The sequence below is a fragment of the Amyelois transitella genome, chromosome 5 (assembly GCF_032362555.1).
Source record: "Amyelois transitella isolate CPQ chromosome 5, ilAmyTran1.1, whole genome shotgun sequence".
Classification (NCBI taxonomy): Eukaryota; Metazoa; Arthropoda; class Insecta; order Lepidoptera; family Pyralidae; genus Amyelois; species Amyelois transitella.
The window spans coordinates 545796-561198 of record NC_083508.1 but is presented as its reverse complement, the minus strand read 5'-3'; the positions used below and the strand labels follow the sequence as shown (position 1 = coordinate 561198).

General features: G+C 35.2%; 1 protein-coding gene and 1 long non-coding RNA gene across 2 annotated transcripts in view; both read left to right on the top strand.

The window, feature by feature from the left end:
• LOC106137649 (ankyrin repeat domain-containing protein 29) overlaps window positions 1-15403 on the top strand; it is a 53238-nt gene that overhangs the window by 24895 nt on the left and 12940 nt on the right. The window contains exon 2 of the mRNA XM_013338513.2: window positions 5515-5625. Coding sequence (XP_013193967.1) covers window positions 5515-5625 — 111 coding nt within the window. The remainder of the gene's footprint in view (window positions 1-5514; window positions 5626-15403) is intronic.
• Window positions 5659-12127, top strand: LOC132901804 (uncharacterized). Its single transcript, XR_009656908.1, has 2 exons — window positions 5659-8463; window positions 10750-12127. It is a non-coding gene; the product is annotated as an uncharacterized LOC132901804 (long non-coding RNA).

The window sequence follows — 15403 nt, the reverse complement described above, 5'->3', positions numbered from 1 at the left end:
GACACGGCACTACCAATATATTCTTTGTCGCTTCAATGTTCCAATGAGATCTCTTACATATCTCTTCTTATTGACCTCTCTGATCATCATTCAGTATCTCCATGGTGACCTTTACACCAGGACTCACGTCATCAGCACGTTTAGTGGCAGTCAAATGACAGCCATTGACGACAAACCAATAAATAACATTTTATGTTCCGGTTTACGATCGTTCGTTATTTATGAATTGCCGTTAAGGTTAACATTCTGATATTAGTTTGATCGTTATCATAAACGTAGAATTATTCTTGATTATACATACATATCTACATGTAAACACGTCCATATCCCTTGCGGGGTAGACAGAGCCAACAGTCTTAATAAGACTGATATGCCACGTTTACCTGTTTGCCTTAATGATAGGTCTGAGATTCAAATTGTGACAGGTTGCTAGTCTGTCGCCTAAAAGAAGAATCCCAAGTCGTAGTACGTCGTGTCGTTAAAGTTGTACATCCATGGGAAAGAGATGGAGTGGTCCTATTCATTCTTTTCTAATGGTGCCGGAAACCACAAGGCAGTTCTCAATTATAAAAGTCAAGTTGATAGGTAATATTTTTATAAATAAGTTTAGTTAAACGTAATTTTTAATATTCATATACCTAATTAAATTTTAATTAGACCAAAATAATAAAATCGTTCAGATGTAACACTTTAAGGCCAACAATTTGAATGCAAATATTACAGAAAATTTATTTATACTTACACCCGTCTTTAAATAAATTACTTGAATTTGAATGATAAAGTAATCCACTACATAGCTTATCCAATTAGCACCTTCAAGGTTGCACTAACATAGATACGTAAAATGCGTGTCGATTCTAAAGTAGGTAAGTGCTTCAAAATGAACAAAAATGTTTATATAACTTATTTAATTTCTACCAAGGTCTTGTTTGAAAAGATTTTGATGCAAACTTAGATAGATAGATAGATAATTCATTTATTTGATTTGCTACACACAATTTACAATGAACATACGGAATACAAATTAATTAGGGTGTGAGTTGCAGCAATACAAAAAGGTCACAACTCAACGAATTTATTGCTATAGAGCAATACGCTGATTTTCAGTAATGACCTAGGTGCTAGTGCAGGTCAATCTGCGTACGTAATAAAAAATAAACAAAGACTCGTGTCGTGATCGTGACTTAAAAGTTTCATTTGTCACACTTAGAACAACACACTTAAAAATTTAACCAAAATGAAATCCAACAACTCTTTATTGCGCAACACAAGTAATCACAGAACGAATTCATATTAACGCAGATTACAGCAAAAGACTGTGATTGTGCCGTGTGGTTCCCGGCACCAATGAAAAAAGAATAGGACCACTCCATCTCTTTCCCATGGATGTCGTAAAAGGCGACTAAGGGATATGCTTACAAAATTGGAATTCTTTTTTTAGGCGATGTTCTAGCAACCTGTCACTATTTGAATCTCAATTCTATCATAAAGCCAAATAGCTGAACGTGGCCATTCAGTCTTTTCAAAACTGTTGGCTCTGTCTACCCCGCAAGGGATATAGACGTGACAATATGTATGTACAGCAAAAGACTATTGAAAGTGTCAAATGTTAGTTTTGAAAGAATATCATCACTTTCAAAAATGTGCACTGCCAGGATTGGCTCCTTTGGAGTCCCGAGTCCCGAGTCCGGAGCCGAGGCGCGATCGATGCGATGCGGCAGGCTGGCGACTCAGACTGGCTTGCACCGTGCCTTTCAAAGGGTGTTTAACTTTGCTCAAATGTTTGTTATGGAAGACTGGATGAATAGCAGACGCATTGCAAATTCGAAATTTTTATTCATTATTATGGGACATTTCAGTCAGTGGGAAATGTACGTAATAACAAGATTCCTTGTAATTCACGATTAACTTTTAATTACGAAATAAGTGCCAAGAGCTACAAATTTAACGCCACCTACAAATGAATACAAGATTTTCGTTCCCACGGGAACTTTAGTTTTTACCAGGATAAAAGATACCCCATATCCTTCTCCAGATTCTTAATTATAAATACTTGATATATCAAGAAGATAACCCTTAAAGAGGTTATTAACAAACAAACAAACAACTTACTTCCGCATTTATAAGTTGGAATTGGAATAATAAAGGTAGCGTGGCGTTTGCTGGTATTTTCGGCCACGCACTTAAAATACCACAACATAACACACAAAAGTCATCTTTTTGTTTATTATTGAATCTTATAAAATTGACATTCTCATTTGTGTGATGTCAGACATTTAGCGAATTGATGAGAATTATTATATATATATAAAATTTTCATATCTGTGCATGCCACAAGAGCATTGAGATTAGTTCTTTGACCTTTATTGCTGAAAGCCTAACGATCGATGCGTCGCGGCAAACTGGCGACATGAACATGATACTTTTGCTTCAATCTCGTGGTTTTACCGGATCTTCTTCATAGAGCACATCAAGTTTTGTAAGTTAAATTATACTTGTTTATTTAAATTTTATTTATTTAAAACTGAAATCTTTCAAATTCTTTTCATCAATCAATATAGCAATCTAGTGTTAGTAAATGACTGACTGACAGCTGACACCGCTGTCAAAACACGCGTCGAACAATGTCCCTTGAGAAGTTTTGATTTTTGTAAAGACTAGCGCAACGAGAACCAAAACATTTAAGAAAAAACGTGGGCGACGGTGCGGGTAATGACAGTAAGTAATACATTTTACCCAATGTTGAAAAAAGAGAATTCAATCATGTTACACAAACAATTTGATAAAATTATAAAAATATTTCAATACAAACTAAACATGACTTTATAAAACCTAAGCGTTGTGCTGTTGATTAGTTTGTGATAACTATTTAATAAAACACGATCATAATATTAAATGAAATGACTGACGTCGCGTACTAAAAGTTGATTAATATCAAATAGACTATCATCATAAAGAAACTAAAGGTTGGACGATAAAAAAAATTAGACATAACCAAGAAATTTAAGTTTAATAAAAAACTTGTAAAGATATGAAGCACTTATCATAAATCATAAAGATCATATCATTTCTACAGTATGCAATATAAAATAAATTGCCTATATAAAACTGTTATTTAAAAAACTTTATTGAACCATGAAGAAAACGCACATATACAAGTATATAAAGATTAAAAGTTCAAAAGGCAGGTCTTATCACAAATCCAATCTCTACGCAATGCAAAAACATATAACAGCGACAACATATCACATTTCATATTGTAACAATAGCAAACGGTTAACCAAGTCAAGGCGTTTCTGAAGGAAAACCGGCCTTTGACAGGGGTCTCTGAGAAGAATAAAATGATCCTCATGACATATAAAGACAAGTGGCCCAAGATAAATGTGTCGATGATGTGGCAGATCACGTCATAGTAAATATCTTGGGACTTGGCACATTTGCTGGCATACTTGTAAATTGTACAGATATAAATGACGTCATGAGTTCATGTGAAATATTTATAACTGATTTTTATGTCACAAACCAAATAACAAATGAATGAATTTGTGATACAGTATCGTTAAAGAATGAGGAGGAGAATTATATTAATTAGATATATAATATTTTATGATACCGGTAAGATAAAAGATTCGCTCCATATATACGTAGTGCAGCTATTAATAATAAAGTATGATAAATGTACAAACATACTTCCATTCTATATAAAAATCAAACTTCTTACACCGGATTTTATTTTTAAGAGACACAAAATTCTCAATGATTTATTTTAAAGATTCGATTTAAAGATTACAATTTTTGAAAATTGAATTCATCTATCAAAATATTTATGCAATCAGACGCTTAGTTTGTCCACAACGATTCTCGATCTATCAATTTGGCAAATTACTCCAAATATTCCCGATGAAGGGAAGGGAATCGCTCAGTATTGTTTTGTTAAGTTATAAATATTTCGTAGCGCATCGCCCTTTTGCTATCATTTAGTATACAAATATTTGGATAATTATTACAAATACATACAAAACACGCCTTTTTCCCGGAGGGATAGGCAGGAACTACATCTTTTCACTTGCCACGATCTCTGCATACTTCCTTCACTTCATCCACATTCATAACTCTCTTCATGCAAGGTTTCGGGTACTCTTGATAATTAATTCTGCAATATAATTATTCAAGGTCGAATAATTGAACTACAGTTTTATTTCATGTTCTCTATCAATATTTTTACGTGTTTTCCTTCAGCCATTAAGCTTAACCTCTATTTTGTTCTTAGTAATTATAATATTTAATGTTCTCTTCTTATTTTACCTTTTTTTTCTCTCTTCATTATTCAAACACCAATAGCTAAAGATATTTGCCGTTTAAAATATTCGTGTTATTTCTGTTCGCCGTCGTGGCCTTCAAAGTCTGCGTGTGCGCAACGTTTTATGTGCAAGATAAATTATTTTTACACCAGATGCACAGATAAGCAATGTTTATGTATGCCCGTAAGTCCGCATTAATTTATTATTTTCTTGTTGCACAAATCATTTCAACTTTATTTTATTCTATACGTGAAAAGGAAATTTATGATAGTTTTTTGAAGCAATTTGCTTTGACTCATGGCATGGCATACCTAATGTATTATTATGATTGATTATTATTATTGCTTCTTTATTCAACAAGTAAGAAGTAATTTATTCGTACAAGTGTGAATTAATTATCGTATTTCTTGTGTTATATGAATATGTAATTTAGCGTCTTTCAGTATTTGTTGTTAATATATTCATATACCTAAACTAAAAAGGTTTAAAACCCGCTATTTACTGGAATAAGATTAGATACTGATAACAGGCTTACAAAGACAGGTTTTTAAAATTATAATCCAATGTTTATAAGCTACCTATTTCCTTGTATTATTATGATCTGCAGATTTCAAGAACACACTGTAATGGATACAATTTAATTTGGATTTTATTAATTTACTCCATTATTTCATTTATACATATAGTGCCGTGTGGTTTCAGTACTTTAGAATAGAACAACTGTCCAACTAGATGTCGTAAAAGGCGATTAAGTGATAGGCTCATAAACTTAGGATTCCTCTTCTAGGCGATGGGCTAGCAACCTGTCATCATTTGAATCTCAACTCCATCATGAAGCCATACAGCTGATAGTGTTCTTTCAGCCTGTTCGAGACTGCCGGCCCTGTCTACCCCTCAAGGGATATAGACTTGACTATATGTATGTATATCTATTTCTTGTGCCGTGTGGTTTCCGGCACTAATACAAAAAAGAATAGGACCACTCCATCTCTTTCCCATGGATGTCGTAAAAGGCGACAAAGGGATAGGCTTACAAACTTGGGATTCTTTTTCAGGCGATGGGCTAGCAACCTGTCACTATTTGAATCTCAATTCTATCATTAGGCCAAACAGCTGAACGTGGCCATTCAGTCTTTTCAAGACTGTTGGCTCTGTCTACCCCGCAAGGTTTATAGACTTGACTATATGTATGTATATCTATTTCTTGTTTCAGAAAGAATCTCGGACTGACGTCCAGTTCCATCTGGCGGCGCTGCGTGGTGACTGTGACCGACTTCGGCAGCTCCTGGACACGGGGAAGGTTCACATCGACTCCAGGGATCGGGTGAGTGCTCTTCTTTTTAGAAGCATATAGTATAAACATACATAACGGCCTCTGTGGCTCAGCGGTAGTACGCTTGTCTGTGACACCGGAGGTCCCGGGTTCGAATCCCGGTCAGGGCATGATGAGAAAAGAACTTTTTCTGATTGGCCTGGGTCTTGGATGTTTATCTATATAAGTATTAATTATAAAATATAGTATCGTTGAGTAAGTATCTCGTAACACAAGTTTCGAACTTACTTCGAAGTTAACTCAATCAGTGTAATTTGTCCCGTATATATTACGATTATCTATCTATAATGCTACGGTAAAATCACATCTTATATATCTGATTGAGATATGGGGTACCGCCTCAAAAACTAGACTTGCCAAACTACAAATTGCACAAAATAAAATTATAAAATTGTTATTTCATTATCCATATCTTAGCTCTTGTACTAAAATCTATAAAGAAACCAAACTTATGACTCTTCAACAATTGTATAAATACCACACATGCATACTCGTACGTAAAGTATTAAACAAGACCATCCACACCTCGATCACACTCACACAAACAAAACATGTGACTAAGCGACTCACACGACGGGCTAGTTATCTTGTTCTACCCAAAGTTCGCACAAAGTATGGCAAGCGAATGTTTACGTTTGAGGGAGCACAGATTTTTAACAAACTACCATCAGATATAAAAAATATCAAATCTCTTGGAGCTTTTAAAAGCAAATTAGCCCAGCATATTGTAAATTTATAGTTGTAACAAAATATTCATTTAATTTTTTTTTTTTTTTTCTTTTTATTAATTGTTATTAAGTACATAGTGATCTGTTCTTTATTAAGTGTTTTGAACATTATTATCAACCTAAAATTAATTCTCATGTAAGTGGCGTTGTAAAAGTCTTAATGAGAATAAAGTTCTTTAAACCGATATATTTATATTTATTACATACATACATATAATCACCTCTATATCCCTTGCGGGGTAGACAGAGCTAACAGTCTTGTGAAGACTGATAGGCCATTTTCAGCTATTTGGCTTTAAGATAGAATTGAGATTCAAATAGTGACAGGTTGCTAGACCATCGCCTCAAAGAAGAATCCCAAGTTCATAAGCCTTTCCCTTAGTCGCCTTTTACGACATCCATGGGAAAGTGATAAAGTGGTCCTAATCTTTATTCTATTGGTGCCGGGAACCACACGGCACCATACTAACAAATAAAAAAATTCCGTGAAACGTCATATATGGAGGAAGCTCCAATTAACTCCACCGTGCAAGAGTTAGCTCTTAAATTCAAGAAGAAAGCTGCAACCAGTACCTACAACACACGCGATAATAGTTTACATCATAGCAAAGAGCTTTTTGTTGGCATTAACTATGCGCCCTACTTTCAGCCAATCTCCATTCTTTATAAACCCAACATTATATCCAGTGGACGTAAGCTATGAGATACAGCGGAAACATGATGGTCTAATTTTCACTCAACTCAGAACTGCATCTCAGCCAAAAACGTTTGAAAACATTTCTCAAGAAGCTAACGCCATAGATAATTATTCCACTAAATAGCGCGTAGCATCTAGAATAAAATTACTATTATACATAAACATACATATAATCACGTCTATATCCCTTGCGGGGTAGACAGGGCCAACAGTCTTGAAAAGACTGATAGGCCACGTTCAGCTGTTTGGCTTTATGATGGAATTGAGATTCAAATAGTGACAGGTTGCTAACCCATCGCCTAAAAGAAGAACCCCAAGTTTATAAGCCTTTCCCTTGGTCGCCTTTTACGGAATCCATGGGAAAGAGATGGACTTGTCCTATTTTTTTTATATTGGTGCCGGGAACTACGCGGCACAAAATAATAAGCCTATTTTTTCTAAGTGTAATCATTCTAATAAACATATAAATACATTATGCTTAGGATAAAATTTTATGCAGTCAATCAATCAATATAGTTTTATTTACGAAGCAATAAATTATTTAACCGCTGCCGCTTGTATTTCGCGTCCGTAGGCTATAAATTGTGAGTAGCATTGTTTATGATTTACTGTTCCCGTCTTCATTACGTAACGCCTGTTAAGCAGTCTGGGTCGGCTACACAGACATAGATCTAGCTAGACCCTGCTAGTTTATGAACTTGCGTGTCCGAATTGTGTATATATGACTTCTTATCAAAATTGTGTTGTTAATGTTGTAAGTTATTTTCAATAAAATTGGATGAAATTTGTATGTGTCGTGATTTGCTGTTTGCTTCAGTATTTTTACCAATAATATTTAAAATCGACTTGTTTTGTTAATTATTCGATAATCGATACATATCATTTTAATAAATATAAGGCAACATTCCAATAATTGCACAACACGAACATGTAAACATTTGTTACCAAATCATCCAATCATGAAGCGTCGCGCCATTTTAGATCAGCCAATAAGATTCCAACCTGTTGTATTTTTTATTTTAACCATTAAGCTTCACTTGTCAAATGGAATCAACAAATCAGGGAAACTAATTTTGAATTTTTAGTCTATGGTAGTCCGTACATGATTGGAGATTGACCTTACCAATCGAAGACATTTAAACGTTTTTCGACATTTCGTGTGAAACAAGTGGGGATGACAGTTTTCCTTTTGGCATAAAATTTTTAGAAGTTTGTCTTGATTGATTATCCAAGAAACAAACACGAATGCTCGAGACGAGAGCCGTTGTAATTATTATTATAAGTGCTAAGAGTTATTTGTTGAAATTAAGACTCAATAAACCAGTATATAATCAAAAAGAGGTTTTATTCGCAAAACTTCAGAAGTACGGAAGCGAGTCCAGACAGCCCACAGGAAATTATAAGGTACGTTAATAAATCCTCTTACCGTGGCCAAGACACCTTTAGCCGTCACTTTGGTGACTGATTTAATGAGTCTGTTAAATCAGCGGTATGAAAATCCATCCTGTGTACATTGCACGAGGTACACGCACCCTTTTCCTTCCCAACCTCCAGTCTGGGGTCTTAGGTCTCATGGCGTCAGACTTTCCTTGCTCATTTATTATTAAATACACCTATACTTACGCAGGGTAGGGTATTTAAGGCATAGGACATGAACAAACCACACACGACACTGCGTTATTCAGCATTTTGAATACCTACTACTTACCTACGTTTAATTTCATAGTGTGTTCATTCTGTTAACGTGATTAAAGTAAAACGAAATTATAAAGGATAAAGATGTCCTGTTATTAGTGTAAAAGACTACCTACCTAGCTAGTTTCAAAATAATTATAATTAATTGAATAATTTTGATTAGAATATCTGAGATTTCAGCGTCATGCTAAATGTTTTTTTTTTATTACTCTTGTTAATACCCAGTTACGAATGTATGAAGATAATTAAGTTTCAAATTATTTATTTATTGAATCGAAAATGTAGCGAACGCGTAAGTAGGTAAATAGGCAAATTACCCCGGCCGCGTTGCTATGATATGCGGCTGAGCCGTACCTCGACTCCCGCGCGCCGCACCGCAGCGCTTCTCCGCGACTCGCGCGCTGAATAAACTTCGAATTTGCGTTCGTCGCACATACAGCTAGGTACATATCTACGTCTACCATAGGACTTTTTAGATAATTTATTCTGTTTTAATTCCGTATCAAACTTTCATAATGCACGCAGTTATACACAAATAAAAAGTGAAATAAAAAAAAATATAATGATATTGCTATGTAGGCACTATAGGTAATAACGAAACTATTTTCGAGAATTTGGTATTTTTGATTCATTTAATTTGTGCTCATAGGTACCCAAGATGTCTACACAGATTTTAATTTATAAATATAGAAGTGTACCTAAGTTCTTACTTCATACATGAGGTAGATAGTATCAATTGTAAAGAATCAGCCATGTGAGCCTTCAGATACTAGAATAGAATAGATTTATTTTCAAAATTGGATACATGGTATCAGTAACTAATTCCGCTATATAATTATAAATACTGTAGTTAATCAGCCATGTGAGCTGACCATAGGCCATGTGTGCCTCTAGATACTGCAGTCAATCAGCCATGTGAGCTGACCATAGGCCATGTGTGCCTCTAGACACTGTAGTCAATCAGCCATGTGAGCTGACCATAGGCCATGTGTGCCTCTAGATACTGTAGTCAATCAGCCATGTGAGCTGACCATAGGCCATGTGTGCCTTGCGATAGAGTAGCTAATCAGCCATGTGAGCTGACCATAGGCCATGTGTGCCTTGCGATAGAGTAGCTAATCAGCCATGTGAGCTGACTCAGGCCATGTGTGCCTTGCGATAGCGTAGCTAATCAGCCATGTGAGCTGACTCAGGCCATGTGTGCCTTGCGATAGCGTAGCTAATCAGCCATGTGAGCTGACTCAGGCCATGTGTGCCTTGCGATAGCGTAGCTAATCAGCCATGTGAGCTGACTCAGGCCATGTGTGCCTTGCGATAGCGTAGCTAATCAGCCATGTGAGCTGACTCAGGCCATGTGTGCCTTGCGATAGCGTAGCTAATCAGCCATGTGAGCTGACTCAGGCCATGTGTGCCTTGCGATAGAGTAGCTAATCAGCCATGTGAGCTGACTCAGGCATGTGTGCCTTGCGATAGAGTAGCTAATCAGCCATGTGAGCTGACTCAGGCCATGTGTGCCTTGCGATAGAGTAGCTAATCAGCCATGTGAGCTGACTCAGGCATGTGTGCCTTGCGATAGAGTAGCTAATCAGCCATGTGAGCTGACTCAGGCCATGTGTGCCTTGCGTTATAGGAGTTAATCAACCATGCGAGCTGACTTCATGCCATGTGTGCCTTGCGATAGAGTAGCTATTCAGCCATGTGAGCTGAACATGGGCCGTTTGCTTTTCACGTTAAGGTATAAGGTATGATCATCGGCCACGTGTGCCTCGGAATGGATATCTTATGGTAGAATTAATGGCAGGGAAAGACTGTTTTGAATATAAGAGTTATATGAATGTTTCTTCAAAAATAACAAAAAAAAAAAACCTATGTTTTATGTATGTAATAGATAATTCGTTCCACAAAAGTAGTAAAGGTTCTCATAATATAATGAAGGGTTCCTCCTTAGCTGTTAATAATTATGGAATATTACAGCCTTTATCTTTTTATTTTGAGGTAATGGAGCGAAGGAAACATCAGAGAAAAAAAGGAAAGGTCCTGCATGTTCACTTTTGCAACACAATAAGCGAGCAAATACTAGTATGAAATCTATAACCTCAATGGATAGGTGGGAGATTGAAGATGTGAGTCAAAATTCGCCACCAATTACCCTTAATAACCAGTCGACGATGGAGGAATCTGACAGTGCATTCTTCCCCGAAGATGTTATGAAGTTGCTTATTAACTTCCAGAAGAAAAAGGCACATTCTAGTAATCTTCATAACAATCAGCTAAATAACGTTATACCGGAGTTTGATCCATAAAATAAAATGCAGTCTGTGGATAGTTGGTTAAATAAAGTTAATGAATGTACCGTGATATATGAATGGAACGAGAAGCAAACCATACATTTTTGTTTTACAAAAACTTGCTGGCCAGGCAAAAAAAGAAATGGTATGAATCACTTCAGACAGTTGTATAGGAATGGCAGTTCAAAATTAAAAAGGCTTTTCTCAATGAGCAAAATTATGGTCGGCTACTCGAAGAAATGTTAGCACGTACTACTAGGATAAGCGAGAGTTTTTGCGATTATTTTTATGACAAGCTTAGTCTTATAAATCGATGTAATATCGTAGGATAGAATGCAGTAGATTGCGTTATACACGGAATTACAGACAAGTCTATTAGAAATAGTGCACAAGCTTTGAATTGTAAGGAACCAGAAGACTTACTGGGTTTTCTCAACTCCCAAACAAACATCCGAGATACCCTACATTAAAAGGCGCGAAATACTTAACAAGGATTTAGGTGACCGAGACAACAACAATCAGTCTACTTTAGATAAGAAAAAAAAAAATAATTTGTTTTAATTGCCGTACAGAAGGTCATACATTTCAAAAATGTACAAAACCCTTAATTAAATGTCAAACATGTAACAGAGTCGGCCATAACGATTCGACTTGCCGAATAAATCCATGAATGTAGTCTGATGCGAGACTCTGATGCAAATAAGTTATCTTTAGCTTGAATATACACTGAACTTCCCCTTATTAAAGGATTTGGCAACTTGACGGTAGTTCCCAAATACAAAAGTTTTATATAGTTAAAGCTGGACGACATAGGTCACCCGGGAATAACAAAAACAGTTGAGAAAGTCCAAAGTCAATTCTGGTTTCCTAAACTACGCCATTTAGTACAAAAGTATGTGAAATCATGTATTGAATGTGCATACGATAAAGACGAGGCGTGTCATAAGAAAACTGGCCACTTATTTCCAATTGAAAAGGTCAGCAAACCATTTCATACAATACATATAGACCATCTTGGCCCATTCACCAAAAAAAAAAAGGTTATACTTATGTGCTCACGATTGTAGACAGATTTACAAAATACTTGTTTGTAAAACCGGTAAAAAACTAAGCACAATAAACGTGCTAGAAAATCTGTTTAATGATTTTGGATTACCATGTCGCATTATACATCGACCGCCTTTGAAAATTTTTGTAAAGCACACGGAATTAAACATGTACTTAACGCAGTCGCGTGTCCCAGAGCAAACGGTCAAGTAGAACGTTTTAATCAAACTATCTTGTAAGCAATGGCTAAACATAATACAAACAAGAACGAACGCGACTGGGACACGTGTCTGGGTAAGAGTCAGTGGGGCATCAACAACATTGTACACGCTGCAACACGTACCTCTGCAGCAGAAGCTCTATTTGGCACACAGTTTCGAGATAACTTAACAAATAAACTTAACATTAATGTAGATCAATCAATAAAAATGTTGCTGAACTAAAAAAAAAAAAACTCAAACATAAGACATGACCAAGAAAAGCAAAAGATACGATATGATAAAAATAGAGTTCCTGCGGCAGTTTTTAAGAAAGGAGATATTGTAAAAATTACGAGAACAAATTTTTATAATCAAGGTAACAGTACAAAACTTATGTCAAAATTCATTGGCCCTTATAAAATTATGAAAACATTAGGTAACGATAGATATAGAGTTTCAAATATACCCGGCTTTAGCAAAAATAACAGGAAGTTTGAGAGTGTTGTAGCAGCTGACCGCATAAGGCCATGGGTTCAATCGGAATCTATGGACAGTGACACAAGTAGTACCATCGAATCCACAGATGAAAGCGATGATAATGTCCCATTATCGGAACTGCAGCAACGCATCAAACTATAATTAACGATTATTAATCAACCGTTTTATTTTTGTAAAATGAAGAAAATAATAATTTCTAGGTATGCTAACAAGTACGAGTGTCGTGATTATTTTTCTAAAACTTACTTTTATTTTTCTTTTGTCTTATATAATTTTCTGTTTCTATTAATTACTGTTATAAACATGTTTGTTTTCCGCTAATTGAAACAATAATCAATAATTATTGATTATTGTTATAGTGCACCAGGAGGTTGCACTGAGTAGGACGGCCGAGTGTCGTGATTTGCTGTTTGCTTCAGTATTTTTACCAATAATATTTAAAATCGACTTGTTTTGTTAATTATTCGATAATCGATACATATCATTTTAATAAATATAAGGCAACATTCCAATAATTGCACAACACGAACATGTAAACATTTGTTACCAAATCATCCAATCATGAAGCGTCGCGCCATTTTAGATCAGCCAATAAGATTCCAACCTGTTGTATTTTTTATTTTAACCATTAAGCTTCACTTGTCAAATGGAATCAACAAATCAGGGAAACTAATTTTGAATTTTTAGTCTATGGTAGTCCGTACATGATTGGAGATTGACCTTACCAATCGAAGACATTTAAACGTTTTTCGACATTTCGTGTGAAACAAGTGGGGATGACAGTTTTCCTTTTGGCATAAAATTTTTAGAAGTTTGTCTTGATTGATTATCCAAGAAACAAACACGAATGCTCGAGACGAGAGCCGTTGTAATTATTATTATAAGTGCTAAGAGTTATTTGTTGAAATTAAGACTCAATAAACCAGTATATAATCAAAAAGAGGTTTTATTCGCAAAATATGTGATAGCTATTAAACAAAATATAAAAATGTATTATTGTGTTGTATTGAGTAAACAAAATACAAACCTACCACGATCAGATAAAGGACGTTCTCTCGAAAGGTCAGGTCAAAAGTGCCCTAAAGCTTTCATATAAAGATTAATAAATGTAATGAAACAACACAAGTGAGCAGAGAGCGTGGCAAGTGGAAATAATATAATCTCTAGAAAGCATAATAATTATATAAATTGAATAAATAAATGGACCGTATTTCGCCATCGTAGTTAGCAGGAAAATCTTAACACTCTTTCGGTTTCATACAGATGAATGGACCAGTGGTATCTAGTTAGTGTTATATCTATGGTCAACATCGAAGCGGACGGGAGGCAGCAACGATAATTAGTAAATTATGTGAAAGGGCTTGTTCGGTAATGTTTTTACCTTGTTTACTAGATAAATTAAAATGGTTTGAAATAAAAGAAACTTGAATTACGTGCGTAAAAAGTAGACAAGGTAAGCGGACAATCGCCTGTGTGGTTCAGTGGTTAAAACGCGTGCACGTTACTGTGTGGTCATTGGTTCAAATTGATATCCATGTGAAACAACATTTTCAGGTAGAAATTAAATAGATGCAAGTTGTGGTAATGAAGAAAAGTGTGAAATTTAATTGTTGTGTATGTTTAAAGCGGCTGTAAACTTAGTTTTAAATAAATTATGATGTCAACTAATGTTGTGAAATCAAAAGATATGACGATGATAATGATGATGATATATTATTAATGATCTTTGAAATGTACCTTAATAACGAATGAAAATTTTGAATTTGAATTAAAGTATAATACTATCAGTAGGTACAGGTAAGGCTCAATAAATACGTTAAGCACTAACTAGTTATAATACTTTAAATTGTTACGTTCCAAAGTTTAAGTTCTTCGGCTAAATTAGTAAGTATTGTATTTCTTAACGCTAAGACCGTTATCATGGGGACTTTTATGGCAAGTTTAACATGTTGTGCAACTGATAAACCCAGCTTTTTGATACTTTTGAAAAGCTTATCTAACACGATAATGATCTATGATAACGTTAGGCACGATCTTTGTCAAACATCGCTAGGTGTGGTCTAAATTCTGAGAAAATTTTAACAAAATTATATTATTTATTGTACAATCCAATACTTAGCTTTGAGACGCTAGTCCCTCTGGTGTCGAAATAAAACAACCAGTGATACTGGATCGAGAGAATATATTGCATGAAAAAACACTTAAGTATAGCAAATAATTAAAGAGAAACCATAGCGCAATCTAAATAAAAATAATAACGAACAACGCCATCTAATGACAGGTTGATGAACTAAACTTCTAAGGAACAATATTTAAAACTTATACATTCCGCCCACCAAGGACAATATTTGTCCTTTTTACTCAACGCCGCCCACCATGACATAACATTTCAATTGTATGGTGAATGGTTTGATTTATAAACTATACGAATAATCTATTTAAAACATTAAACAAGTTTGTTCAATTAGTTAGCCACACTTTTCACCAATAGGTAGTATGCACAATTTGGAAGTTGGTCGTTTAATTTGCGAATATTGCGTTTTAACTGTTACGACTCGAGTAATTCTATCGTCGCCTGGATGTTTAGCAACCACACTTGTTAACAGCCATCGATAT